The sequence below is a fragment of the Peromyscus maniculatus genome, chromosome 8 (assembly GCF_049852395.1).
Source record: "Peromyscus maniculatus bairdii isolate BWxNUB_F1_BW_parent chromosome 8, HU_Pman_BW_mat_3.1, whole genome shotgun sequence".
Lineage (NCBI taxonomy): Eukaryota > Metazoa > Chordata > Mammalia > Rodentia > Cricetidae > Peromyscus > Peromyscus maniculatus.
In genome coordinates, this window is record NC_134859.1 from 46532156 (window position 1) to 46558386 (window position 26231).

The 26231-nt window shown below is 42.8% G+C and overlaps 1 protein-coding gene across 8 annotated transcripts in view; it reads left to right on the forward strand.

The window, feature by feature from the left end:
* Positions 1–26231, forward strand: part of Specc1 (sperm antigen with calponin homology and coiled-coil domains 1) — a 278263-nt gene that overhangs the window by 151262 nt on the left and 100770 nt on the right. For all 8 annotated transcript variants that reach the window (XM_006973560.4, XM_076542533.1, XM_015992424.3 and 5 more), the window contains 4 exons: positions 574–2156; positions 15422–15629; positions 20716–20789; positions 21343–21521. In XM_006973560.4, coding sequence (XP_006973622.1) covers positions 574–2156; positions 15422–15629; positions 20716–20789; positions 21343–21521 — 2044 coding nt within the window. The remainder of the gene's footprint in view (positions 1–573; positions 2157–15421; positions 15630–20715; positions 20790–21342; positions 21522–26231) is intronic.

Consider the following 26231-nt stretch of genomic DNA (forward strand, 5'->3'; position numbering starts at 1 on the left):
TTCAGATGTCTATCAATAGTCCTGTTAGATCTGGAAACATTTTCTTGGAGTCATCCACCACCTCCAGCTCTTAAAATCTTTCCACCTCCTCTTTCGAATAGATACCTTAGCCTTGAGGGGAGGGGTTTGGTAAAGACATCCTGTTTAGGGCCGACTGTTCCAAAGTTGCTCACTCTCTGCACATTGTTCATTTGAGGGTCTCTGTGTTAACTACCATCTACTACTGCAGGAAGAAGCATCTCTGTTGAGGGTTAAGCAGTTCTCTGCTCTGAGTCCCTGCCTAGTGTGGTAGTTATGGGTTCCTGGTTGTGTCCATAGATCTTAATTGAGCTATATGTCTCTGCCTTGAACCACCAGCTGGGATTGTTCTGGATTGCTCAGCAGATTGTGTATCTGCTTTCCTTGATACACAAGCCCATAAAAAACCCTACTCAAGACAGAGCAACTACCTATGAGGAGGAAGAATTGGATGAATGGTGACAGCCATATTTTGAAGACATTTGAGTTGCATTATGAAAATGCTTGCTTTTCTTTTTCTTTTTCAATTTTTCTTTTTTTGTCTTTTGTCTCTAGGGGCAGTTCCAACAACCAAACGGACAGGCATTCCAGCCCCACGGGAACTCTCAGTAACTATCTCAAGAGAGAGGTCTGTGCCACGTGGTCCCTCCAGCTCAAAGAAGTTGGGCTCTAGTCCAACTTCCTCCTGCACTCCCACTCCCACCAAGCACCTGAGGAGCACCTCCGCGAAACCTAAGCAAGAGCACGAGGGCACAGAGAAGTCTGTACTCGAGTCTCAGGTTCGGGAACTTCTGGCAGAAGCCAAAACCAAAGACAGTGAAATCAACAGGCTTCGAAGCGAACTAAAAAAATGTAAAGAAAGGTGGGCCCTAAGCACTGAGGACACCAGTGCATCAGACCCAAGTGCAGAGGGAACGTCAGCCCCAGTAGGCGACACAGAACCTTTGATAAGAACCCTGGAGGAGAAGAACAAGACCTTTCAGAAAGAGCTTGCTGACCTAGAGGAAGAAAACAGGGCCTTGAAGGAGAAGCTGACTTACCTTGAACAGTCACCAAATTCAGAAGGGGCAGCAAGTCACACTGGTGACAGCAGCTGCCCAACCTCTATAACCCAGGAGTCCAGCTTCGGAAGCCCAGTTGGCAATGAGTTGTCCAGTGAGGCCGATGAGTATAGAAGAAGCGCACATGGCAGCGCATTACGGACATCGGGGTCTTCAAGCAGTGATGTCACTAAAGCCTCTCTGTCACCAGATGCCTCGGATTTTGAGCACATCACTGCAGACACCCCATCTCGGCCCCTGTCGGCCACCAGCAACTCTTTTAAGGGCTCCAAGGGCTCCCCTGCTGCGAGCTCCCCAAACAATGCGAGTGAGCTGTCGTTGGCATCGCTAACTGAGAAGATCCAGAAGATGGAGGAGAATCAGCACAGCACCGCGGAAGAGCTGCAGGCCACCCTGCAGGAATTATCAGACCAGCAGCAGATGGTGCAGGAGCTGACAGCCGAGAACGAGAAGCTGGTGGATGAGAAGACCATTTTAGAGACCTCCTTCCACCAGCACCGAGAGAGGGCAGAGCAACTGAGTCAGGAAAACGAGAAACTGATCAACCTCTTACAAGAGCGAGTGAAGAACGAGGAGCCTAGTGCCCAAGGAGGAAAAATCCTTGAGCTGGAGCAGAAGTGCACGGATATTCTTGAGAAGAGCCGCTTTGAAAGAGAGAAGCTGCTCAACATTCAGCAGCAGCTGACCTGTAGCCTACGGAAGGTTGAGGAAGAAAACCAAGGAGCTATAGACATGATCAAGCACCTGAAGGAGGAAAATGAGAAGCTGAATGGGTTCCTAGAACACGAACGGTGTAATAATAGTGTGATGGCCAAAACTTTGGAGGAGTGTAGAGTTACCTTGGAAGGCTTGAAAATGGAGAATGGGTCCTTGAAGGCTCATTTGGAGGCTGATAAGCAAAAGGCCGTAGAGGCCAGCGGTACCGTGGGGCAGACAGCAGAGAGCTTCGAGGCTCAGGAAATGCTGAAGGCGGCCCGAGCTGAGAAAGACCAATTGCAACTGTCTTGCACGGAGCTCAGACAAGAATTGCTAAAGGCAAATGGTGAAATTAAACACGTTTCCAGCCTGCTAGCGAAGGTAAGGAGAGGGCTCTCCACTAGTGTTTGTTGACATTTCTCTTCAAGACCTTAAAATCATGGAGCAAAGAGAATCAGTTGTCCAAATGTGTTTGTGAATCCAGCATTGTGGTTTGAAGATCTATTAGAATTTAGACAGATTGGCACTGGGGATTCCAAGGGAAAACACTCAGATTCCTGTACAGGTAGTTCAAAGTTTAATGGAAGTATAGTGAATCATATCAGATGGTGTGATGTAGTTAGGAAGAATATCAGGGGTGGGATGCATCACGGTGGTAGACCCTTTCATGGCCTCATCCTTGAGGCTTTAGATTTGATTCCTAGCACCACACAAAAATAGGATAAAATAAAATTTAGAACCATCCTGTATACATTGATTGACTTTTTGATGCATTTAATGCTTTCTGAGCATATTCTCAGCACTGGCTCTTTTAAATGTTGTTTTAAATGCCAGCTAGTATTTATCATGTAACTGTTTTATATATTCACTAGTCCACTGTTATTGCCATGTGTGTATTGTTGGTTGTTTATGTTCTTTCTGGTCTTGGAATATTAAAAGTAAATTTTTTATATCTCTGATTATTTCTTCAGGAAAAATTCCTAGACGTTGACTTAGTGAGTCAAAGAGTATAAACATTTTAAAGACTTTCATCACATTTAGCCAGATTGCCCGCCAGAAATAATATGCCAATTTGTTCCCACCAGTTCATGAGAGTACTTGCTTCCTTGAGCCCTTGCCAAAACTTGGTACTAAATTATGTCATTCAGATCTGTTAATCATTTCCTGAAATTATTTTAACGGAGAGCCCAAGAGGAAATAAGTGGTCCTGGCTTTCATTTTAAAATAACTCTTTGATTTGGCTGGAATGTTGTTATGTGATGATCCAAGCCTTTTGGTGGTGATTGTGTGACAGTCATCTGCCTCACAGTGCTGGCTTCTTGTCCCTGTCTTTCCAGCGTTGGGTCCATGACTTGGGGTGCTGCTGGGGAGAGAGGGAGAAAGCATTCCCACCTTATTTCATGGCTGCTGGTGTTCCAAAAAGCAGTTAAAGCTGTGAGCTCCTGGGGAGATTTCTACCTGTTGCCTGTCTGTCTTAGGGTCAGTCAGTTGCAACCCAGTTCTGTACTCAGATGTCTTATGGTCTTGGTGGGAGGTTGTGTAGGTTGTGGTGTCCGTGTTGTAAATCCACAGGTATTTTATTGAAGGAGTGGAAGCATTAGTGGTCATGAGCCAGATGCTCGTTTGAATTGTATGTTGACAAATGAAGCTTTGCATTAAGTCACCTTGTAAAGTAAGAATGTTCTCTTTTGTTGTTTAAAGATCATTCATTACCTGTTCTATAAAATATTTAATCTCCCAGATGGACCTTCTTTAAAAATTTTTTTTAGACTTATTTTAATTTGTATGCGTGTTTTGCCTGTATGTACGTATGTGCATCACCCTTGTGCCTAATGCCCATAGATGTCTGAAGAAGGCATCAGATCCCCTGGAACTGGAGTTACAGATGGTTGTGAGTTGCCATGTGGATGCTGGGAATAGTACCTGTGTCCTCTCAGGTACTCTAAAATGCTGAGCTACCTCCAGCTCCCCATTTATCTTCTTGAAGTCTTTCCTCAGCTGCTGCTGAATGCTGAGCAGCTTCTCTCTTTCTGAATTACTGAGTGCCAAGTATCTGTTTAAGCAACAGAAAACAAAGTTTAAGAGGTCTGGGATTTGCTTTTCCAGTGTTGATGTAAAAGACTTATAGATCAGTACTCTGTGTACATGGCAGTGCAATATCACAGACCTGGAGTCTTAAGACCTACAAAAGGAACCCTGTGTTAGTAGCATTACAGCTCATGTATTTTTTCCCTTCGACTCTTAACTAAACACTGGCTAGACTCCTACAATCAGTACATAATAATTCTAGTTGGCAGAAAATCAGTAAATATATGGGCTGTGTGGATAACAGTTTAATTATTTAAAAACAGCTTTATTTGAAGTGTGCATTTGTGTGTTGTGCTCCACAGAAAACATGCATTTTCTCTGTCCTCCAAATAGATTATATTTATAAAAGAAACTTTAGATTTTCTTGCCTTTACTTTGAATAAGCAATAAGAAAGGCCAAATTTATACATCTAAATCCAAACAGGGTAGGGTAAAGTTAAAGAATTTTACTCAAGAAATCAGGAAGGAAAACAAATTATAAAAACTCTTTTACAAAGCTGGGCGATAGTAGCTCAGGCTTTTAAACCCAGCACTCAGGAGGCAGAGGCAGGTGGATCTCTGAGTTCGAGGCCAGCCTGGTCTACAGAGCGAGTTTTCCAGGACATCCAGGTCTACACAGAGAAATTCTGTCTTGGGTTGGGGGAGGTAGGTTACAAGTGGAACTTTTACATTAACCTAACTAGTTCACTGTATTTGTGGACTGTGCCACACGTACTCTGCTCTTTTACACAGAAAGTGAAATATTATAATTCTGTCCATATAGGTTTGTATACATACCCTGGTATATATCAACTGAGAAAAAAATGTCTAAAAGATATACAGCAAAATGTTGGCAGATTTCCCTCCAAGTGGTAGGATAAATGACTATGCTTGTTTTCTTTTCTATGCTTTTCTGTACTTTATTAAATCTTCTATAATGAATATAATCATTTGTTTAGAAACATAAGCTATTTAAGATGTCAAATTACTTAACATTCATATTTAGTGTAATGCTCCGTAATTCAGAAAAGAAAGGTTATTTAAGGTGCTAGTTCAAGATGCTGGAAGTCTGAAGTGAGGCAACTGTGTGTGGTGAGGGCTCCGTGTGGCTTCTACTCACAGTAGAATGGGAAGGAGACACTACCTCATGTGATGAGAGAGTGAGCAGAGCTGCCCCTTTCCTTTATAACCGTCCCCTGAGCAAGAGAGACCCCATGAGACTGCACCTGTATACTCACGAGGGTAGTACCCCCTCCTAATCACTCCAAACGGCGTTACCTGCGCTATTCATGACTTTTCTCGTGGCTGTGTGAAAAGATTGATTTATTTTGGTTCACAGTTTGAGGGTACCGTCTATCACAAGAGGGAAAGCATGGCAACAGGAGCCTGCGATGGCTACTCACCCCGTGATCCGGAAGCAGAGAAAGATGAATGAATGCTGTTGCTCATTTTGCTTTCCCTGTGTTCAGCCCTAGACCCAGCCCAGGAGATAGTGCCATCTGTATTTAGGATGGGTCTTCTCTCTTCAGTTAAACCTTTCTGGAAATGTCTTTATAGACATACCAGATGTGTTTCCATGGTGATTTCAATTCTAGTTAAGTTGACAGTTAAGATTATTCATAACTCCTCCTAATACCACCACACTGGAAATACAATTTCAACATAAGTCTGGGTGAAGACAAACCATATCTAAACTGTAGCACAGACTGATGACTCAGTATGTCCCCAGGGCAGAATATCAACTAAGCCCTAACAACCATGCATTCCAGTAATGATACTGAAGGAACCCATTCCCCAAGGAAAACAGAACATGAAGATTAAACTACAGCCAGCATGTCTGTGCATCCCTCATCACATGCCTTTTGACATTTGGGCCTGGTTACCCCAGCAGGTCTCTGATCTTAAAGCCCCGTGAAAAGTGGTGGATTAAGGAAGGTTGGTTTTGTCAGTGGGAGCCAGATCCTCTTTGGGGCTCTGCTCCTTTGCTTACATGTAGTTCCACTGGAGAGTGCTACTTCTCCCTGGGGACAGATCTTGGCTACCCCTTACCTCAGTTTCCTTCTCTAACCTCCTTTTCTGGTGATGGGTTTATTTTCTTAGGTGTGTTACGATCTCTAGTGAGGTAAGGTCACACACTGCACCATTCTCTTCCTTGAACTTGACCTCAGAACTCGTCTGTGAGAGCAGTGATGCCTCCACCTCTTTGCCCTTTGTATGCTTGGCGGCAGCACCTACTCTCTACAGCTTCTCTAGATACAGCCCTGTTTTTGCAGCTGTATATTAGTTCTCAAGGCAAAACTCAAATTTCTAGCTTCATCTCTGGGTTTTCTATAGCCTTTTTAAAAAGAGATTTATTTTACTATGTATACAATGTTCTGTCTGCATGCATGTCTACATGCCAGAAGAGGGCATCAGATCTCATTATAGATGGTTGTGAGCCACCATGTGGTTGCTGAAAATTGAACTCAAGACTTTTGGAAGAACAGACAGTGCTCTTAACTGCTGAGCCATCTCTCCGGCCTGCCATTTTTTTTTTAAATAGCAGAAGTATAAATATACTAGCATAACTCATTCCTAAGCAGAATAGCATTAAAAAAAAAAACCCAAACAACAACAAAATCCCCACCAGATTTAGGTCAATAAGGATGCAATATGATGCAATATGGCTGCCTCTGTTTTCAGTAGAATAAAACAGAAGAGTTCTGCAGAAGCCATACTAGCTGTCAAAATAAAAACAGCAAACACATATTCTTCCTCCTGGCAGAACTCTCCGGCTGTCATTCTTGTGCTTTACTGTATACTTTATACTCTTTAGCATTATGGTTTTTCCACATATTAGATATTTAATAGATTTTGTCATATAGGTGGGTGAAAGTTTATAATATTTTAATAACAACTAATACTGTAGTGTTCTTGTGTGTTCTAGATACTCTTGAGACTATCTTTTTTGTTTTCTTCCCACAAGGACAATGGCTATGAGTTAAGTACTAGATAAAGTCTACTGGAGAGGAATGTTAATTTTGCTGGATATTGGTTACAGACACTTCTTAAATGACTAAAGCTGCCCGAGTTGGTAAAAATGAGTAGCTGAGCTGCTTGATTGACAGCTTTCAAACCCTTCCCTTGTCACCAGCGCAGTGGCACCTGTCCTGAAGCTCAGCAAAGCAGCAGTTCAAGGTTGGGCAGAGACCCAAGCCAGCTGGTGACTACTGTCCTCTTGTGGTGAGGTTCAGTGTCTTCCCCCCTGCCCCTCTTACCCTCCCCACCACTTCTGGAAATCACTGCCGCTGCCCATCAAGCAGCCACTTCTCCAGTTACCTGGAGACCGTCATCCTGACAACTCTGAGAGAGACTTTCTTCCAGCTGCAAAGACAGCCTCCTCTGTCACGGCTGCTGTGCAAGCTGCTGTTTCTATCTCCACCCACTTTGCAGATGTTCCCAGTTTGGTCAGGGAGGAACACTTCTACCTAAGGCAGATCTAACAACTTACACACTGGCCTTAAAACAGGCCTTCCTGCGCAGACTGGTGGACCAGCGACTGTATGTGGGTCTGGTCCTGCCCTTCCTTCTCTAACTGTAAGCACAGTCCTCCCTGCTCTGTCTATGAGGGTAGTCCAGGAGACCTCCCTCTTCTACACTGTGTGTGCTCTTGTGCTGCAGCATAGTCTCCAGTGAAGCTTTTGTCATTTTATTAGCTACTCACGCTTCTATCTTGGGTAGAGTAGGCTGAGGTAGTTGCACCAGGAGCAGATCACACCAAGGGCTGCTAAAAATGTCTAAAGGACTCCTGGGAGCAGAGGAGAGCTGAGAGCTGTGGACGGTGAAGTACTGTAGAGAACGGAGAACTGAGAAAGGCAAGGAGCGAAGAGGGAGACTGTAGAGGAGCTGCAGGGAGACAAGTGCCCCTACCATTGGGAGAGCTCCAGAGAGGCCCCAAGATCGAGGAGCTCTGACTGCTGAGGACTGGCCAGCAGAGGCTAGATCCTGAGCTGCTGACATCAAGAGCATACTGTACACTGGAGAGTCCAGAGCCACTGATGTCAGGTCTGACAGGCATCTTGTCTGTTCCTGATTTCTGTCCCAACGGAGTAAAAAAAGTTCTGGATCATTTAACTATAGCTTTTACTGTAGACACCACGTTATTTTTTTCTTTCTTAAGATTTATTTTTATTGTTTTAAATTGTGTGTGTGTGTGTGTGTGTGTGTGTGTGTGTGTGTGTGTGTGTCTATTCACATAAGTGCAGGTACCCATGTAGGCCAGAGGTGTCAGATACCCTGGACCTGGATTGAGACTGTTATGAGCTGCCTAACGTGGGTGCTGGGAACCAAACTCAGGTATTATAGAAGAACTTCAAGTGCTCTTAACCTCTGAGCCATCTCTTCAGCCCCTATCTATTTTTTTTTTTCAATTGTACAGACCAAGGCAGAGAACAATTATTAGCCCAGTTTGTTAATTACTGAAGTTAGGGTTCAAAGCTAGTCAGACCATATGTATTACACATACCTACATGGACTTACACTGCTTCTTGAAATGAAAGACAGCAAGTGGTGGTAGCCCGCGCCTTTAATCCCAGCATTTGGGAAGCAGAGGCGGGGGGATCTCTGAGTTCAAGGCCAGGCTGGTCTACAGAGTAAGTTCTAGGAGAACCAGGACTACACAGAAGCCCTGTCTCTAAAGAAAAGAAAAGAAATGAAAGACAAAATGTGCACAGAACAGATCTAACTTATATACCGCTGTTAAAACCAACAGCCTTTGGTTCAGAGAAAGCAAAGCCCCAATACTAGGAGAATTTTACTCTGTTTTGGTAAGGTGGGGGAAATTTGCAGCAAAACACAGAGCCATGAAGAAAGTGGTTTTGGCTGGGCATGATGGTACACACCTGTAATCCCAGGTACTTGGTTGGTCGAGGCAGGAGGATTATGTATTTGAGGCCAGTCTGAGCTAAATACTATGTTTCCAAAAAAAAGGACAGGGGATGAAAAAGGGAAAAGAGGAGGGGAAGGGAAGGGATTTAAAAGCCATTTATTGAACTGTAATTCAAAAGTGAACAAATCAGTGGTTGTGCAGCCCCACCCCGGTCTGATTGATGACTCTCATGAGGAAACTGAACCTAGTGACAGCTGACTCCCCAAGTCACGTCCCTCCTAGTCCCTGGCAGTCTGCTTTCTGGTTCTTCAGATTTGACTCTGCCAGGCGTTTCAAGGAATCATTCATCATGGGGCCTTTTTTGCCTTTGCCTTTCTTCACTTAGCATGGTTTTTTCACGGTAAATCCATGTGTGTCATGTGTCAGAATTTTTTCTGGCTAATATTGCATTGTACAGATATACTGCTCCATTCAATAATTAGGGTTATTTCTCACTGTCTTATATAATGTCTCTTGAGGGTCACACTTTCCTATTTAATTTTATGAAGTTCAGTTTGTTTTGTTGTTTAAATCTTTTGGTTTGAGTTTGTTTTACATTTTTAATTTATTTATTTTGCTTTGGGTGCATGCGTCACAGCTTACATGTGGAGGTCAGAGTTTATTTCCTCTGTGGGGCCTCTGAAGCAAACTCAGGTTAGGCTTGGTGGCAGGTACCTTCACCTGCCTGTTGGCTTGATGATGGCCTGGTCTGAGGAATCTGAAAAAATAATTATAGAGTCACATTTACAGTTGAGAAAGATTATCTGACCACAGACTAGAAAGCCAAGGGCTGACCAGGTTGGGATGGGAGGGTAAGGAATGGAGAGACATTTAGATGATTAGGAGTTTGATCCAGTAGGGTTTGGTGAGTACTGGTTGGTTATTGGGGATTGCAGAAAGAGGCCTTTCACTCCCTGCACAGACTCAGGCCTAGGTGGCTGTATCTATGGTTGCGCTGTTTCCCGAGAGGGCACAGAGACCCCAGAGCAGCGTGAGGAGAGTTATCTGGGAGCAGGAACAACATTCAGACCTGCTCACCAAGGCTTTCATCAACTCCTGCCTGACATGATATTGATGGCTGCTCAGTTTCTAGGCCAAGTGTGTCCTAGGTCAAGACCTCTGTCTCCCTCTGCCCCCCTTCCCTTAGACATAGTAAAATGTGTGTAACGATAATGTCCTGATGCATGCACATTCTTAGCTTTATAACGTTTTACTCTGTTGGAGGAGTACTATTGAAAAGGGCAGATGAGGCCTAGAGCGAAGGCTCAGCAGTTAGGAAGGAGCTTTGACCACTCTTCCAGAAGACCCGGGTTCAATTCCCAACACCCACATGGTCCTTACAACTGTCTGTAACTTCAGTTCGAGGAGATCTGATAGCCTTTTCTGACTTTTGCAGGCACCAGGCATGTTGATGGTACATAGATACACATACAGCCAAAATACCCATACACATAAAATAAAATAATTTTTAAAGAAGAGAAGAGGGTAGGGAGGACTCTTAACATCTTTGACTGTTCTCCATTCTTAATTTTTTTTTTAGTATTCACAATTATTTAATGGACAGTATAATAACCAAATTCAGTAAGATGACCAACTCTGGCTGGTGTGTTGCACAGTGGTAGGTTATTTGCCTGGCATGCTCAGGGCCCTGGGTTCACCCTCAACACTGCCAAAACAGTCTCCAAGCTGGCACCGTGACCCAAGAAGCAGTAGCTTTAGAAGCCAGGCTTCCTCTCTGGGCAGCACCAGCTCCCTGTGTTCATTTCTGACAGAACAACTTCAGTGTTGCTGGGATTCATTCAGAATTGATTGACCTAGCTCTATGCCTACCCTGGTCTCTGTTATCGGTGTGTCACTATTTGAGTAGGAGAGAAAATGATTTCTCAAAGGCGGGCCTGATTTTCCAAGATGCTATCTTTGCCCTCAGAACCTACTAAACACAGCTGTAAACTAAAATGACTCCATTTGCACCTCACATCGTGTTTTTACTTTTAATGTACTGGATTCTTGCTTCCTTATGGATTGGTGATATTGTTGTATTGGCTAAACATTTGTTTCCTTATTCGCTTTATTCAGCATTCTCTGTCTTGGGGATTATTTGTGTTACAATAAGGCCTGGGTTCATAGTTTATCTTCTCTTGATATTCTTTGTGCTGTTTTTTACCATGATAAACTAAAGAAGACTATATGGATTCACCATATAGAAATAGTTATTCCATGTAATCCTATTTACCAAGTGCTAAAGCCATCATAGCCAGTTATTCATACATCTCCTGCAGGAGAGACTCCAGATAATGTATATGGCAATACAACCCTCTGATATCTGCACCCAGGGCTCCCACGTCCAAAGCCCCCTCTTTTACTCCAGCTTTTGGGAATCATTGGCAGCTGATAGCACCCAACTGGAGCCCCTTCCAAGATGGCCCTCCCTGGGTGGTGCTTCACATGGCTAATCCATTGAGAAAATAAAGACCAGGCCTTTGCAGCTGGTGCAGTATGAAGGGAACGCTAGGTGTGGCCCTCACCCAGAGGGGTCAGTGGAGAGCTGCTTCTGCCTTCCTGCTTCCCTGTCTTTCCCACAGTGAGGATTGGGAGGGCTCCTCAAAGAATGTCCTGTGTGCACATGCCCTTCTCCAAGCATTTCCAAGGACACTGGCCTGGAGCAGTGCATTTCCCCCAAGTTCAATGTCACAAGCTTGGAAGAGGTGGTGACACTTGCTAGGATTCTAGCCTGGTCTGATCGTGGCTGACTAGGTTGCTACCTGGATTTTGTCATTGTTGGTGAATCCAGGGGGACTCTTGATGTCCTCTCTCTGAGAAATCTTGGTGATCTGTGTGTTTGAATCTGACTGAAGAAGATAAAAGATGCTTGCAGTGCTTAGAAGTGGTTTCTTTTTTTCAAGGGAAACACCAAAAAAACATGTTTGGGTTTCTGATAGTGTAATTCCCAAATGAGAAAAACTAAATTCAAAAGTTTGCATTGCTGGGCAGCAGAAGGCCAGCATCACACACACACAAAAAAAGCATCTTAGAACTCCAGTAATCATAAAACATGGAGCTTTGTTCTCTGCTGCTTGGTATGCTGAATTTTCTAAAATAGTTTCTTTTTGTGTCTGTGAGTATGGACATGCCACTTATGTGAATGTGCCCATGGAGGCCAGAAGAGGGCATCAGATCCCTTGGAGCTGGAATTACCACCCAGTGTGGGTTCTGGAAGACAAACTCGGGGCCTTTGGAAGAACTGTGTGTGCTCTTAACTGCTAAACTACCTCTCCAGCCCACATTCTTCTTTTTGAGTAATTCCCCTATATATGTTTGTCAGTCCATAAAATGAATATAACCTGAAAATAATTAACATCTTCCTGTTGATCCAGTGAGTGTCCCTAGGAGATGAAATGGTAAAACTACTTTTTTAAAAAACAAAGTTTTTTGGCTGGGTATAGTGGCACACGCTTTTAATCTCTGCCCTCAGGAGGCAGAGGCAGGTGGCTGTCTGTGAGTTTGAGGCCAGCCTGGTCTGTCTAGATAGTGAGCTCCAGGACAGTCAGGACTATGTAGATAAGAAAATGAGACCCCTGTCTCAAAAAAAACAATAAATAAATGACAAAACAAAAAAACAAAAACAACAACAACAACAAAACAAAAACCCGACCACCACCAAACAAACCCTAAAACCAGCCAAACAAAAACAACAACGTTTTTTGGACTATTTCATTAGACTTGGAGGATAAATTTTATATCAAGAAAGAAGAAATGAGTGCATTTGAGATAGTACTGATTGTAGGTTCATCACAGTCTGCATATCTGTCCCCTCCGATGCATGATGAATCAGTGTATGGGAAATAAAACCAGAGTCTCTGAGGGTCAGCAGTCTCACCTCATTCAGGACGCTTAACCACTCCCTTCATCATATTCCCATTTTGTTTATACACCCATAGTATTTCCCACTAGTCATATGCATATACCTGGGCTCCGGTGACATGCCTCTGCTTGAGAAGTCCAGCCATGAACCTGCAGGACTCAAAAGTCTGCCTTCCATTGCTGCCTTTCAGGTATTAGCTTTCCAGCATCTAAAATGCAGTGCTTTAGGGCTAGCGAGATAGCTCAGGAGCTAAGAGCACTTACTGCTCTCTCAAAGGACCTGGGTTTGGTTCCCAGCACCCACACAGTGCATCAAACCCTCTGTAAATCTTTTAAAAAAGAAAATATAATAGAATTGTCTCATCTAAAAAACATTTTTTTTTATTTTACATACATTGGTGTTTTGCCTGCATGTATGTCTGTTGTGAGGGTGTTGAACCCCCTGAACAGGAGTTACAGACAGTTATGAGCTGCCATGTGGTGCTAGGAATCGAACATGGGTCCTCTGGAAGAGCAGCCAATGTTTTCAACTGCTGAGCCATCTCTCCAGCCCCCAGAATGTGTCTCATTTTTTAAAAAGTCATTTTCTATATATTATAATGTAACTATTGATAAGATAGAAGACTTCTATTTTCTACTAATTGTAAGTAACTTTTTGGTTGAATGAACTTGTATTATATTATTCTTCACATTATAATGTCTTATGCATAATACATAAGGCCATTGTGGAAGAAGGGAGGAATTTTTATTGAGTGCTTACTATCTTCCAGGCACTGTTAAACTGTAATACATTATTTCATTAAACCTCCTCCATTGTTCAAATGAGGAAAATAAAAGAATACAAGGTTCAACTGTGTATGTTGCATGCCTGTAATCCCATGACTAGGGGGAGGGACTGAGGCAGAACAATTTTGAGTTCCAAGCCAGCTTGAGCTACATAAAGAGACCTTGTCCAAATAACAATAATAAAATATTAAAAAATAAAACCCCACAAATCTTGATTTGATAGTTTTGGAATTTAAATCTTGGCAGTCTAGCTTCAGATTCTGTGCTCTGAGCCATTTCGGTATACTCCATCAGCTTTCAGTTTTGACAGTAGCCTGCAGTGATGTATATCCACAGCACACACAGAGACACACACTTTTGTAACTGAAATACAAGTTCTACATAATCAATGTGGGTCCTTAACTCAGGCAGTATGACCTGTGTTGATACTGAGGTTGCTCTTCCTACTCCCATCCATCCGTTCATCTGTCTATCCATCCCACCTTCCCAAGTGGAAAATACTGCAGAACCGCCTTGTAGTATATTATTCATTCGCTCATCAAATACGCATTAAGTAGTTTCTCCATGCCGAGCCCCCTACAGGTGCAGAGGGTGCTGGGTACTGTGCTGAATAAAGTAGACCAGGTCCCTGTTCCTATAGAGTCCCCAGCCAGAACTGCAACTGGAAACAAAATTAGATGTGAAGACTACCGCCATGCCCCCCACTTAAAGAAAAGGAAGAAATCTATTGCATATCAAGCTTATATTGCCTGGTAAATATATACCTATTTATTAATGTCAGTTAAGTTGCTATAGAAAAAGGACAGTGTTTATTGTAGCATTTTTCATAATAACAGAATAGTGTTTTCAGGCAGTGGGTTTCCAGTATGTAGTAATTAAAATAATCTAGTGCCTTTTCTGTGTAAGTATGAGGACCAGAATTTGAATCCCTGGCACCCAGGTAAAGTGGGGCAAGCATAGTAGCCTGCCTAATCTCAGTACTCAGAAAGTGGAGACAGGGACTCCCCAGAGCAAACCAGCTGGCTAGAGTAGTTGAATTAGCTAGCTCTGGATTCAAGTGAGAGATCTTACCTCAGTATCTATGGCAGAGAGTGATAAGGAAGACACTGATGTCAGACTCTGACCTCCATACATATGTGCAAACATGTACACATACACCCACACACATGCGAAAATGCACAAACCACACACAATAACATGTTGTAATATGTATCGATCTGTATATACTAACATTTAAATTAAGTTAAAATAGTGCAGTAAGCATTGTCTAGTACAAGACAAAGGCATATTACATACTGCAGTGTAATGCCTCCAAATCAACGCACACATACGATCAGTTGTGTAAAGTCTCAAAATAACTAGAATAAGCCTGTATATTATCAAGGACTTAAACACATATGTAGTAAGTGTGGGAAAACCTTCAAGGAATGAGTACACACCAGCTTGAGAACAATGCCTGTTACTTGCTGAAATGGAAGGAAAGGTTCAGGCATTAACACATTTTATTGAATTAAAAGATTTAGCAAATATGGCAAAATTTAATGGTTAAGTTTGAGTGCATCGTTATATTGTTTCTTACTATGCAAGTGTGTAATTAAAGTTGAGCAGGTGAAATTAGTTTGCTGGGATGAATTTCTGTTTCTGGGGCACTCAGATTTCTATGTAGTGTGTCTTCCAAAGAAACATAATCTAGTGTCCTAAGGTTGAGGTTTCTGTGGCTCAGGCTTCTTGGACGTTGAATTTCACCAGCAGAGGGCGCTGCTCTATAGAGAATGTGAGGTTAGGGTGGCCACTCAGGTTTTCATGATTCCCTGCTCTGCCCTGGTAAAGGAAAAAGTCACATATATTAAAAGTCCTTTTCTTTCTGCTTGTGAAAAGGGGCACAGAATCAATCTAGCCCTCTGGACACATTGTGTCTCTCTTAACATTTATAGTGGCATATGCCAGAGCATCCAGCAAGTCTTCCTCAGATGTGTGAGAGTGTTTTGTTGTTGTTTTTAAACTGACAGTGCTCCTTGTTCTCTAGATGGAAAAAGATTATTCTTACCTGAAGGAGGTCTGTGATCACCAAGCAGAACAACTGAGCAGAACCAGCCTAAAATTACAAGAGAAAGCTTCGGAGAGCGACGCAGAAATCAAAGACATGAAAGACACCATATTTGAATTGGAAGATCAGGTGGAACAGCACCGCGCTGTCAAGTTACACAACAATCAGCTCATTAGCGAGCTGGAAAGTAAGTGAAGTCAAGCCTGGAGAAGTGCAGTGGTGTGAGTGGACGCTGTCAGGGTGGGTGACAGGTGGGAGGAGTTTCTGAGGACATGGGTGCTGGCCAGGGTGTCGGAGAGTCCCCTTTCGAGCACTCGGTAATCTCCCCAGAGAGCAGCACTTCTGAGACAAGCAGTAATCTCTGAAATTAAGTAAAACGCTGGGTAACAGGAGATAGATGACCACAGCTCTTGCAAGAGGGCAGGTGCATTTTGGAAGTGTTAAATGTGCGTGTGCAACATCCTGAGGCCTCCGTCACTAGACAACCAGACCTACTTTGAATTCAGCTGTGACTGTGAGAGGCGTTTTTACCTAAGGATGACCTTCAGGGTTTAAGAGTGTTATTCAGAGTAAATTGTCAACGGCCTTTGTGTCTATGGTATGCTGTCTTCAGGATCTGATGCACGAGAGCTAGGTGATCTGCCCAGAGTGAAACAAATAATATGTGCCTGTGGTCAAGTCCAGCGTGCTTTCCACTGATGGAGGGACATGGGGTTTCTCACAGATGTTAGACACTTGGTTTCCAAAGAGGTATTGGTATATGGCTTTGTAAAGTCACTGCTTTGAATATGGAGCCTTTTTTGTTTGTTTGTTTGAGACAGGGTTTCTCTGTATAACAGCCCTGGCTGTTCTGGAACTTGCTTTGTAGACCAGGTCTGACCTCAGACCCACAGAGATCTGCCTGCACCACCACTACCTTGGGGGGGGGGTGGGGACCGCTACGACACCATGACACAACATGGACATTTTTTAAGAGATTAAACATGCTTTGCTTTTATTCAGATCATCCTTATCAAATATCACATCTAATGAGTTTTGCCTTTTGTAACAACACTTAATTAACAAAGCTTTGTGTAGCACTAGTTATTACTAGTTGCTTAGTTGCCTGAGTTTTGCTACCATGCATACACAGCCAGACTCCACATTACTCACAGATTCTGCGTTCCTGAATTCACCTACTCACTCAGATGTACGTGTACTCGCCAGATTGGCACTCAGAACACCTTCCTGGTGTGGGGACATGCAGAAAGAGGTGAAAGGTCAGCCAAAAAGTCAGAAAAATCTCTGTTATTAGCAGAGATTCAGCTAAAGAGACGTCTGCTTTCTGGTCTGAATTCTGATCTGTGTACAAGTGTCTTTTTTTTTTTCCTAAAAAAAATGTTTTTTGTTTGTTTGTTTGCTTTTTGGCTTTTCGAGACAGGGTAAAAAACATTTTTACATTTTATTTATTTGGGGTGTGGAGGTCGGAGGAGAGCTTGTGGGTATTGGTTCTCTCCTTTTACCATGTGGTTCCCAGGGGTCAAACCCAGAGGTGTCAGGCTTGGTGGTAAGTGCCGCTACCCTGAGCCATCTCACCAGCCCACAAGTGTTCTGTACATGCTATCCCAGAAACAACAAACAGAAACAAACAAAAACCTATCTGTACTTGTTTCTCATGGTTTTTGATATTTTAAATACTCTGTTATGATGCTAAATTGCTGCCTACTGTCCCTAAGTGCAGGAAGGCTGTGACATACCTACAGAAATAGTATTGGTGACTGTGGGGGCCCAGCCCCTCGATAGTTGCCTCCCAGGGTCTGGGAAGAATCTAAAACCAGCTGATAATTTAATCTTTGATGATAAGAAATGAATCTGCGTACACAAAACTCTTTAGCCCATACACTATTCTTTTGAGTCAGTTTTTTTCTCTACACTGATTCTATTCTGCTCTCGTGCCTAGCTTCTTTCTTGCCTGATTTCTCTCTACATTTATCTGCTGTCCTCTAAGTTCTGTCTTAATTCTCTCATCTTAGTTCTGTCCCATCTAGGTTCTCATCCATCTAGTTCTTTCCCACATCAGCTCCTCTCCTATCTCCTTCTTTCTCATCTTGTTCTTCCCTATCTGGCTTTTCCTCATCTTCCATCTTGTTCCTCTAGTACTCTCTTTCATCTCTTCAATTTAGTTCTTCCCATCTCAGTTCGTTCCTCTCCAGTTCTTAACCATCTAGTTTTTCCATTCTCTTTTCTCTTCTCTATCTTATCCTTCTCTGAAAATAAAACTGCCCTTTTATCCCTTTGGCCCTTATCTCTCCAAGCTATCTCTGCTTCTGCCATTTCTGGCAAGTGTGCCCGGTCACTAGGCAACTTGGCTAGGCAACTTCCATCACAGCTAGATGTACCTGTAAGTTGGAACCCTTTAGTTCTGAGTTAATTGTTAAGGGTGGATCTAAAACTAGAGATAAGACTTTGGAAAGGAGAAGGTTAAGTTTAATTAGCACATCTGCCAGGTCTTCTCAAACAGTCTGGATGCTTATGTCTGTTCTTAGAAAGTACAGAGGTATCTCTGATAAGATACTTTTGTCCCTCCGGGGATGGTCCTGGCCCGATGCTGCTAATGACAATAATTACAGAAATACCTGAAATTAGGGATCCTGGCTGCGTTACTGCTCAGAAGGTTATCTGAATATTCCTTAGTAGAGGGGAAATTGTGCCCAAAGAATGATGGAAAAGCTACAGTAGCACACGGGAAATTCATAGTAGGAAATGACTAATAATTGAAAGCCAATATCACCAAGACTCCTTGAGCCTCAGCTTGACCTTTGGAAGGCCCTTGGCTTCTTCCAGATATTAGCTTGTCATAATCAACTGAAATCCTACTTCATATATTTTTGTGGTTTGCAGCAATATAGATGTGTTAGAGAACCGTGGTCAGGTCTGAGCTTTTGTGATGGTGAATGTGAGTTCAGTGTCACCAGTCAGCAGTCCAGTATCCAGAGAGAGGAGAAGGTCATTCTCCAATCCTAACTTAAGGCTTCTCTGAAAAGTGCTAGGGTGATATCCGTTATGCACAGTGATACATCTTCATTGATGTTGAAGCTATGGAAAGGATGGGAAGGAAAGGAGCCTTATAAATTCATGGAATGAAGGTCAGTAGCCGACTGTGTCATGGACAACAGTGTCTGAATGCCAAAGACAAAGGAATTCATTCTCACATAGTCCAGGGCCAGGAGAATGTTAAATCCTTCTCATTGTATACTCATAAGGCATAAGAGAAAGGATACTTAAAGTACAAGAAGGTTGCATAGGTTAGGAAGCTACAGAAAAATGTTAAAAGTACCTGTTTGGAGGGACAAATAGCCAAACTAGTGGAAACACATGAACTGTGAACCAATAGCTGAGGAGCCCCCATGGAACTGGACCAGGCCCTCTGGATAAGTGAGATCGTTGATGAGCTTGAACTGTTTAGGAGGCCCCCAGGCAGTGGGACCGGGACTTGTCCTTGGTGCATGAGCTGGCTTTTTGGAACCTAGGGCCTATGCTGAGACACTTTGCTCAGCCTTGGTGTAGGTAAGAGGGGACTGGGCCTGCCTCAACTGAATCTACCAGGCTGGGCTGAATCCCCAGGGGAGACCTTGCCTTGGAGGAGGTGGGAATGGAGGGTGGATTGGGGGGGGGAGGACTGGGGGGTGGGAGGAGGGAGGACAGGGGAATCTGTGGCTGATATGTAAAATTAAATTAATTATAAAAATAAAAAAAAAGTACCTGTTTGGTATTGGGGGGAAAATGATGGCAGATGAGGTTCCTGATGCTTATGGGACTGGCTTGTTTTACAAGGACTCTGGCATGCAGAACTATAGCATGTAAATAGTATTTCAGGTGATGAAGAATATGACTGGAGGCTTTCAGGAGTCCAATATTGTGTTTCCTTGGAAAGCAGCAGCTCAGGGTTCTCTAGTTGAATGAGCATGGTGGTTTCTGAGGGGAGCTGATTGTGTGTTCTGTGCCTGGATTAGCTGGCTAGTGTCAGAGTGACAGTGCCCATTGCCTTTGTCACGGACTGTAGAGCATTGACATTCAGTGTCACCCAGGCTTAATAGTCATCCTTGAGAACACAATTAAATATCTGGCCACTGTCTGTTTCCAAACATAGCACCCTCTTTATAAAGAATCAGGTCAAAGGAGACAAGTCCTGTTTTGTTTTGCTTTGTGATTTAGCACTGTGGAGAATGTGGTTGTATTGTCCCTAAATCCTTCAAAGTCAGCCCAGACACTTTAAGAAAACCAGTGTATAATTAATGTCCAGAGCAAATTTCAGGCCCACATCTAGTGATTATATCATAATATATCTGAGACTGAAAATAACACGGACCGTCTTCTGAGAAGCTTTTAAACTCCTGCTAGGAATATCAAGGTATTATTAAAGTATATTTATGTCAGGAAGACAGGGACACTCAAATCCAGCCTTAGATTAATCCTTTCCTGCCATGAGCTCCTTGAAAGAGACAGACAAAACAACCAGAAACAAAGGAGGGGGTTCTTACTCTTTTTTCAGACAGAGTCACTTGGTGACTCAGGTACTAGGATTACAAGTATGTACCACTATGCCTGGCTTAATTCATATCCTGAATAGACAAATACTTGGAATTTTTGCTTGGTGATTGATACATTGCTACTTACATTTAAATGGCTTTGATAGCAGTGTGGAGAGAGCTAGAGGCAGGGAGAACAGAGGTCAGAATGTGTTCTTCATTAGTGACAGGTGGTTGTGCCACCTGTGGAGCTGTGGTATATGTGGGCCCAGATCCTGGCTGTCTTCAGAGATTCTGAACCCATCGAGCGCTTATGCTTGCACACCTGTGTCTCATGAGTCTCAGGGTTAACTGCGGTTAAGAATGGTGACTCTAGAAGTGAGTTTCCAAGTCACAGGAGTAGTCACCAGTAGACTCCTCTCTTACACCAAAGCCCTCCAAATCTCAGTAATAAAGGCTGTCAGGGAAGCCTGAGGCCAGAGTGTCAGTTGTATGACTGCTGAAGCCTCCTCCCATAGTGCTACATGACAGTATGTACAGCTTACCTTCCGAGGTTATAACCTAAGTGAGCACCATGGACACGTCATCTGATGCCGTTTGGAGGCCTCTGCTTCTAGCTCTGTTTTCAGAGTCCTTACAACATAGCGTACTGTAGAGGGATGGGCTTTAAGCCTGTGGTCTCTGGAGCTGTCCTCTTGTTTTGCAGCTTCGCTTGTCCAGGAGCCTTGTAACTTTCTAACTCCTGTCTAACTCATTTACTTCTAGGCAGTGTGATCAAGCTGGAGGAGCAGAAGTCAGACCTAGAACGGCAGTTGAAGACCCTGACAAAACAGATAAAGGTAAGCCACCACAAGGAGCCTCCTCAGTCTCTTATTGGACATTATTCCTGCTTGAGTCGCAAACATTGGGAAAGTACCCTGTCCTTCTCTCCAGCCAGCTTCTCCTAGAACAGTGGTTCTCAACCTTCCTAGTGCTGCAACCCCTTAATACTGTTCCTCATGTGGTGGGGACCCCAACCATAAACTTACTTCATTGCTACTTTATAACTGTAATTTTGCCACTGTTATGAATCGTAATGTAAACACCTGATATGCAACCCCCCAAAGGGTCATAATCCACAGGGTGAGAACCACTATCCTAGAACATCTCCAGGCCATAAACCTGAGTCGTACATTCTTTCCGACAGGAAATGAAACTAAAGCAATCATTCAGTTTTCAGTTAAAGAACTCGATGACTCTAAGGAGTTATTTCTTGTGTCTCTTCCAAGTAGTGAGACACCATGAAAGCCAAGTCTTCCTGCTTAATCTTCTTCCTTAGTGACTGCTACTAGGATTCAGGACCCCAGCACCCAGCCCAGGTCTGAGGGACATATGGATTCTGTCGTTTCTTAGGAGGAAACTGAGGAATGGAGGCGGTTCCAGGCAGACCTGCAGACTGCAGTGGTGGTGGCCAATGACATCAAGTGTGAGGCCCAGCAGGAGCTGCGCACTGTGAAGAGGAGGTTGTTGGAGGAGGAAGAGAAAAATGCCAGGCTGCAGAAGGAGCTGGGGGACATGCAGGGACACAGCAGGTGGGTCACAGGAAGAGCCACACTTCTGTGAGTCTAATGGGCACACAGCACACAGCCAGTGCTTTGCTTCTCTTTCGATCTGTGTGTGCGTGCACGAATGCGTGTAAGCTGCTGAGTCATGGAGGGATGGGATGCTTTCGTGTCTCTCTGTGCCAGGTTTTGTTATGTCTTTTCTAGGATCACTGATCACTATACCACTACCATCAGCACTATACAACTAAAGACATTCTGTCAAAGTTCTGCATAGGATTTTAGAAAAAAAATGCTTCACTTATATGTGAGAACACACTCATGAATACTAATTTGCCTAGGTCTCATCCATCAGGAAAAGCTAAAATGACTTTGAAGGAGAAATGCCACCAGATAAAGGAGTCATTCCTACCAGCCAGGGCTGTGCCTCCTGCTGGGAGATCATGGGCTATTTCAAAAAGGCCTTGGCTCCAGAGGTGGAGGCACAAGGGTAGAAGCAGGTGTGAGACTAGCGCGGTCTAAACAGCGAGTCCAAGCCCAGCCAAGGCTACCTTACATGGTGAGACCCTGCCTCAAACAAAAACAAAGAAGCAACAAAAGTCATGTTTCTGCTGGGGCCAGTGGTGGCTGACACCTGTAATCCCAGCACTTGGAATCCCGAAAAGACAGAGGCAGGAAAATTAGGAGTCAGAGTCACCCTCAGCTACATAGTGAGTTCACTGAGCTTGTGGTTCCCAGCACCAGTATCAGGTGACTCACAAGACGTTAGCCCAGCCATGTTTAAGAGGAAGGTGTCCCTAAAGCAAACTTGAAGTTGATTATTACATAAAACTTAAGTGGGGAGCTGGAGAGATGGCTCAGTGGTTACAAGCATTGTCTGCTCTTCAGAGGACCCTGGTTGGATTTCCAACAACCAAACAGTGGCTCACAACCATCTGTAACTCCAGCCCCAAGGGAGATCTGATGCCCTCTTCTGGTCTCAGAGGGTATCAGGCATGCACATATACCAGCATGCATGCAGATAAAATACTCATAAAATAAAATAAAATTTAAAGTTTACATGGAATTTACAGACAAAATTAATTATAAATAGCATTTTTGGCATTCAGTAGTGTGGTATCTTTCCCTAATTGGGAGTCAGTATCTTTAACTTAGAGAATTTTGAGTGTTCAGAAATTAATGTTGAATTTCCAAATGTCTTTCACATATAAAATACTGTCTTTTAAAATAAAATTTAGTGGGTTCTAAATATTAGTCTATGGAGATTGCCTTAATCTTTGTGCTGCCCTGGATTGTTGATTTGCTTCTGAGCCTTAGGGTCTGATCAGTGATCATGAGTTTGACAACACTGGGCAAGTTAGATTCTTCTCCTTAGAATTCTGTTCCTTAGAATTCTATTGGATTGCCCGTCAAATCTGTTCCAGTTATGCCTTGTTCCTTTGGCTACAGAAGGATTTGTAGTAAGATCTACAGTTCTCTTGAAAAGTCGAGACTATTATTTCATAGTAGCAGCTTTACTTTCTGGCTACCAAAGAATGTGAGGTTTTGTTTTGTTTTGTTTAATTTAGGTCAGAAGGAGAATAGGAAATGGAGGTTTCCTGATGTCCCCTACTGAGATGATCACATGATCCTTCTGTTTGCCTTTGTGCCTGCTTTTGTTACCTGCTTTGCTTCCACATTGTGTGTCTTTGGAAGAGGAATCATGTCCTAACTTGCATTGCTTACCACTTGTGTTATTTTAAAGATGAATGTTTTATAAAAGACAGGCTCTACATTTCTGTGGTGACTATGCATGAATTATTGTACAAGATGTGGCATTTCTTGTGTAGGTTCTCTGATGTCATAGGAAACCTCTGCCTGTGTCCTGACAGTGTAGGGCTCCGTATCCTACATTCTGTCCCCTTAAAAATACGAATTGTGTTTTATTTTCCTAAATATTTTAAACCAACCACCCAAATCTATCAACTTATCACAAAACCTTTAAAAACATTAGGACTGACAACAGAGAGGACATGTTACTGAAAACCGTTAGGTTTCAGAGTGGGCTTGCTTGTCATTGCATTTCACAAGACATAGGACAACTGCTGATGATAGGTTCTTATCTGATTTTGTACTTCTCACAAGCCTTGAAGAATTGACTTTTTTAAAATGCTTTTGTGTGCTGGTAACTTATCTCCCTCCTGAACCTACCATATGAGCAAAAGTGGAAGCCAGCCCACCCTCAAAGCTTCTGCAGCAACTTAATGTTTCCATCTTGGTGGAATCAGTTCTTGCCTGGCATTCAGTTTGACTTCGGCAGTCATCTCATAAGAACCCAAGGCTCAGTCATGAATGAGATACAGCCAAAGAACTGGCAGAGGGGTCTCTGATGAGGTCCTCCAAGCACAGCTGAGAGAGGATAAGAGCATCCAAAATGCAGCACAACTGTAACATGGAGCTAGCCATTCATACTCTCGTTCTGTGTAAGTGGGCATTCAAAGGAATCACTATAGAACGAGGCTGAAGGGGGAGCAAATGAAAAGCCCGTGTAAGAGTCCAGAGCAGCATGTTGTCTACAACTAAGTAATATCGCAACCAAGTGGGATATTATTTAACTCACTAGTAATCTTTAGTCCCATTACATTTTCAAATGTGTTTTTTTTTCCAGTGCTTTGAATGGGTTGAGAGTGTTTTGTTTTGAACTCAAGTAATTCTCCCACCTCATCTTCCCTAGTATTTAGAACTATAGGCACATGCCATCACTTCTTTAGAGTCAGAATAATTTATCTTGTGCAGGGAATTGCCAGGTATGCTAGTGACATCTGTATCCCATATTTCAGAGGTAGAAACAAAAAGATAAGTAGTTCAAGATTATCCTTGGCTTCATAGTGAATTTGAGGCTAGCACGAGTTACATGAGACCCTATCTTAAAAAGAAAAAAAGAAAAAAAAAAGAAGGCCTATAAAAATGGCTTGGTATGTAAGTATGCTTGATTTATTAGTGTGAGGACCCAAATTCAAAGTCCCAGTAACCATGTAAAAAGGCTGGTCATGGACAAAAGTGGGGGATTGCAATCAGGTAGATCCCAGGACTTCAGTGGCTAGCCAGCCTAGCTGAAACAGCAAGCTTCGGGTTCATTGAGAGATCCTGTCTCACAAGAGTAAGGCAAAGAGCAATAAAGAAAAACACTTGACATCTCTGCTAGCCTCTGTACATATAAGCACAAATGAGCATATATGCACACACATATATGCACACCACATACAGCTACCCCTCAAATGTGTGTATACATATACATATACACACATATATATATACATACATGCATGCATAGTTGTCCCCATATATCTCAATATCTTAATACTAATATATTGATGTTGTTAATTCATTCCTTTTTCTTTATGATGCCAAAGGGTTTAATGCATAAGATAAAGCAATTGTGACTATTCATGCATGAATTATTCTAACAGCAATAGTCAATCATAAGACAGAAATTGCATGAGCTATAAAGAGAAATAATGCAAAAGTCACGGAGAGTAATCACACTCTGTAAACTCATTCTTGCAACCAGCTGGCACTGTCCCCTTTCCTGTGTGGCTCTACCCTCTGTTTAGATTAGGAACTATGAGTAGGCAGTGTTCTGAGGTACTTTTCAAGCTCTCCCATTCTGAGGCTGCTTGGTCAGCTGGCCTTTCTCTGTTGAGTCAGAAACCCAAGGGCCAGCCCTGCCATCTCTCCTGTGCAGTCCTTGGAACTTCAAGGATGGCCATCTCCAAATGTTAGCTGTGACTTTCAGGCCTGATATTTTTCTTCCAGAATTTGAATAAGCTTATGTGTTTTTATTAATGGATATGAAAATATTCTGTTTTACTGGACATATAAATTAATGAATGAAAGTGTAAGAGTTAATTTTCTCAGTCATGGCTTCTTCTATGTTTGGACAATTAGGAGATAGGCATTGAAATGAAAACTCATTGAAATTTAAACATCATGTCTAGGATAGGATGTACCTCGTTGGTATACTGTTTGCTTAGCATGTACCAGGCTCTGGGTTTAATCTCCAGCATCTAAATAAATAAATAGATAAATAAACAAATAAATAAATAAAGCCATCAGATCTGGGTTTAATATCCAGCATAAATGAATGGATGGATGAATAAAGCAAGCCATCATATCTGTTTCCTAAGAAGTTGAGTGCTGGAATTCAGCAGATACAGGGAGACACATAGGCATCTCAGTGTCTGGATTTCATGGAGCCATATACAACCCTTCTAACAAAAGGTGTTGATGATGAACAGGACATGTACAGGTGTCATGAATAATAGCAGGAATTATTTCTAGGATGACTTGTCCCATTCTTATAAAGTTTATCATAATAGTACCAATAGGCACCCATGGAAGACATCTTCAAAAGAAAGAACCTATTAAAAATATTAAATAGCTTGCTTGTAATGTATAGTATTAACTTCCAAAATAAAATGTTTCAGATTCATGTGTGTTGATCCTTGAATCTCCCCTGGATCACACATTGTCCTCAGTGCACATGTTGTTGTCATTGAGTGAGCAGCATTGTAGCTTGTCCCATACAGACTCTGCTGGAGCTGGCTTTTAACTGAGTGTGCACATCTGCATTGTGTGCTAACGTCCATTATGTGTACCTGTGCCGCCCTGTGTCGTCCTTAAAGCTCTTAACATTTCACAGCCACACAGCATGTGTTCTTTCTGTTGCTGCTTCTGGAAGAGAAGTGCATATGACGGAAG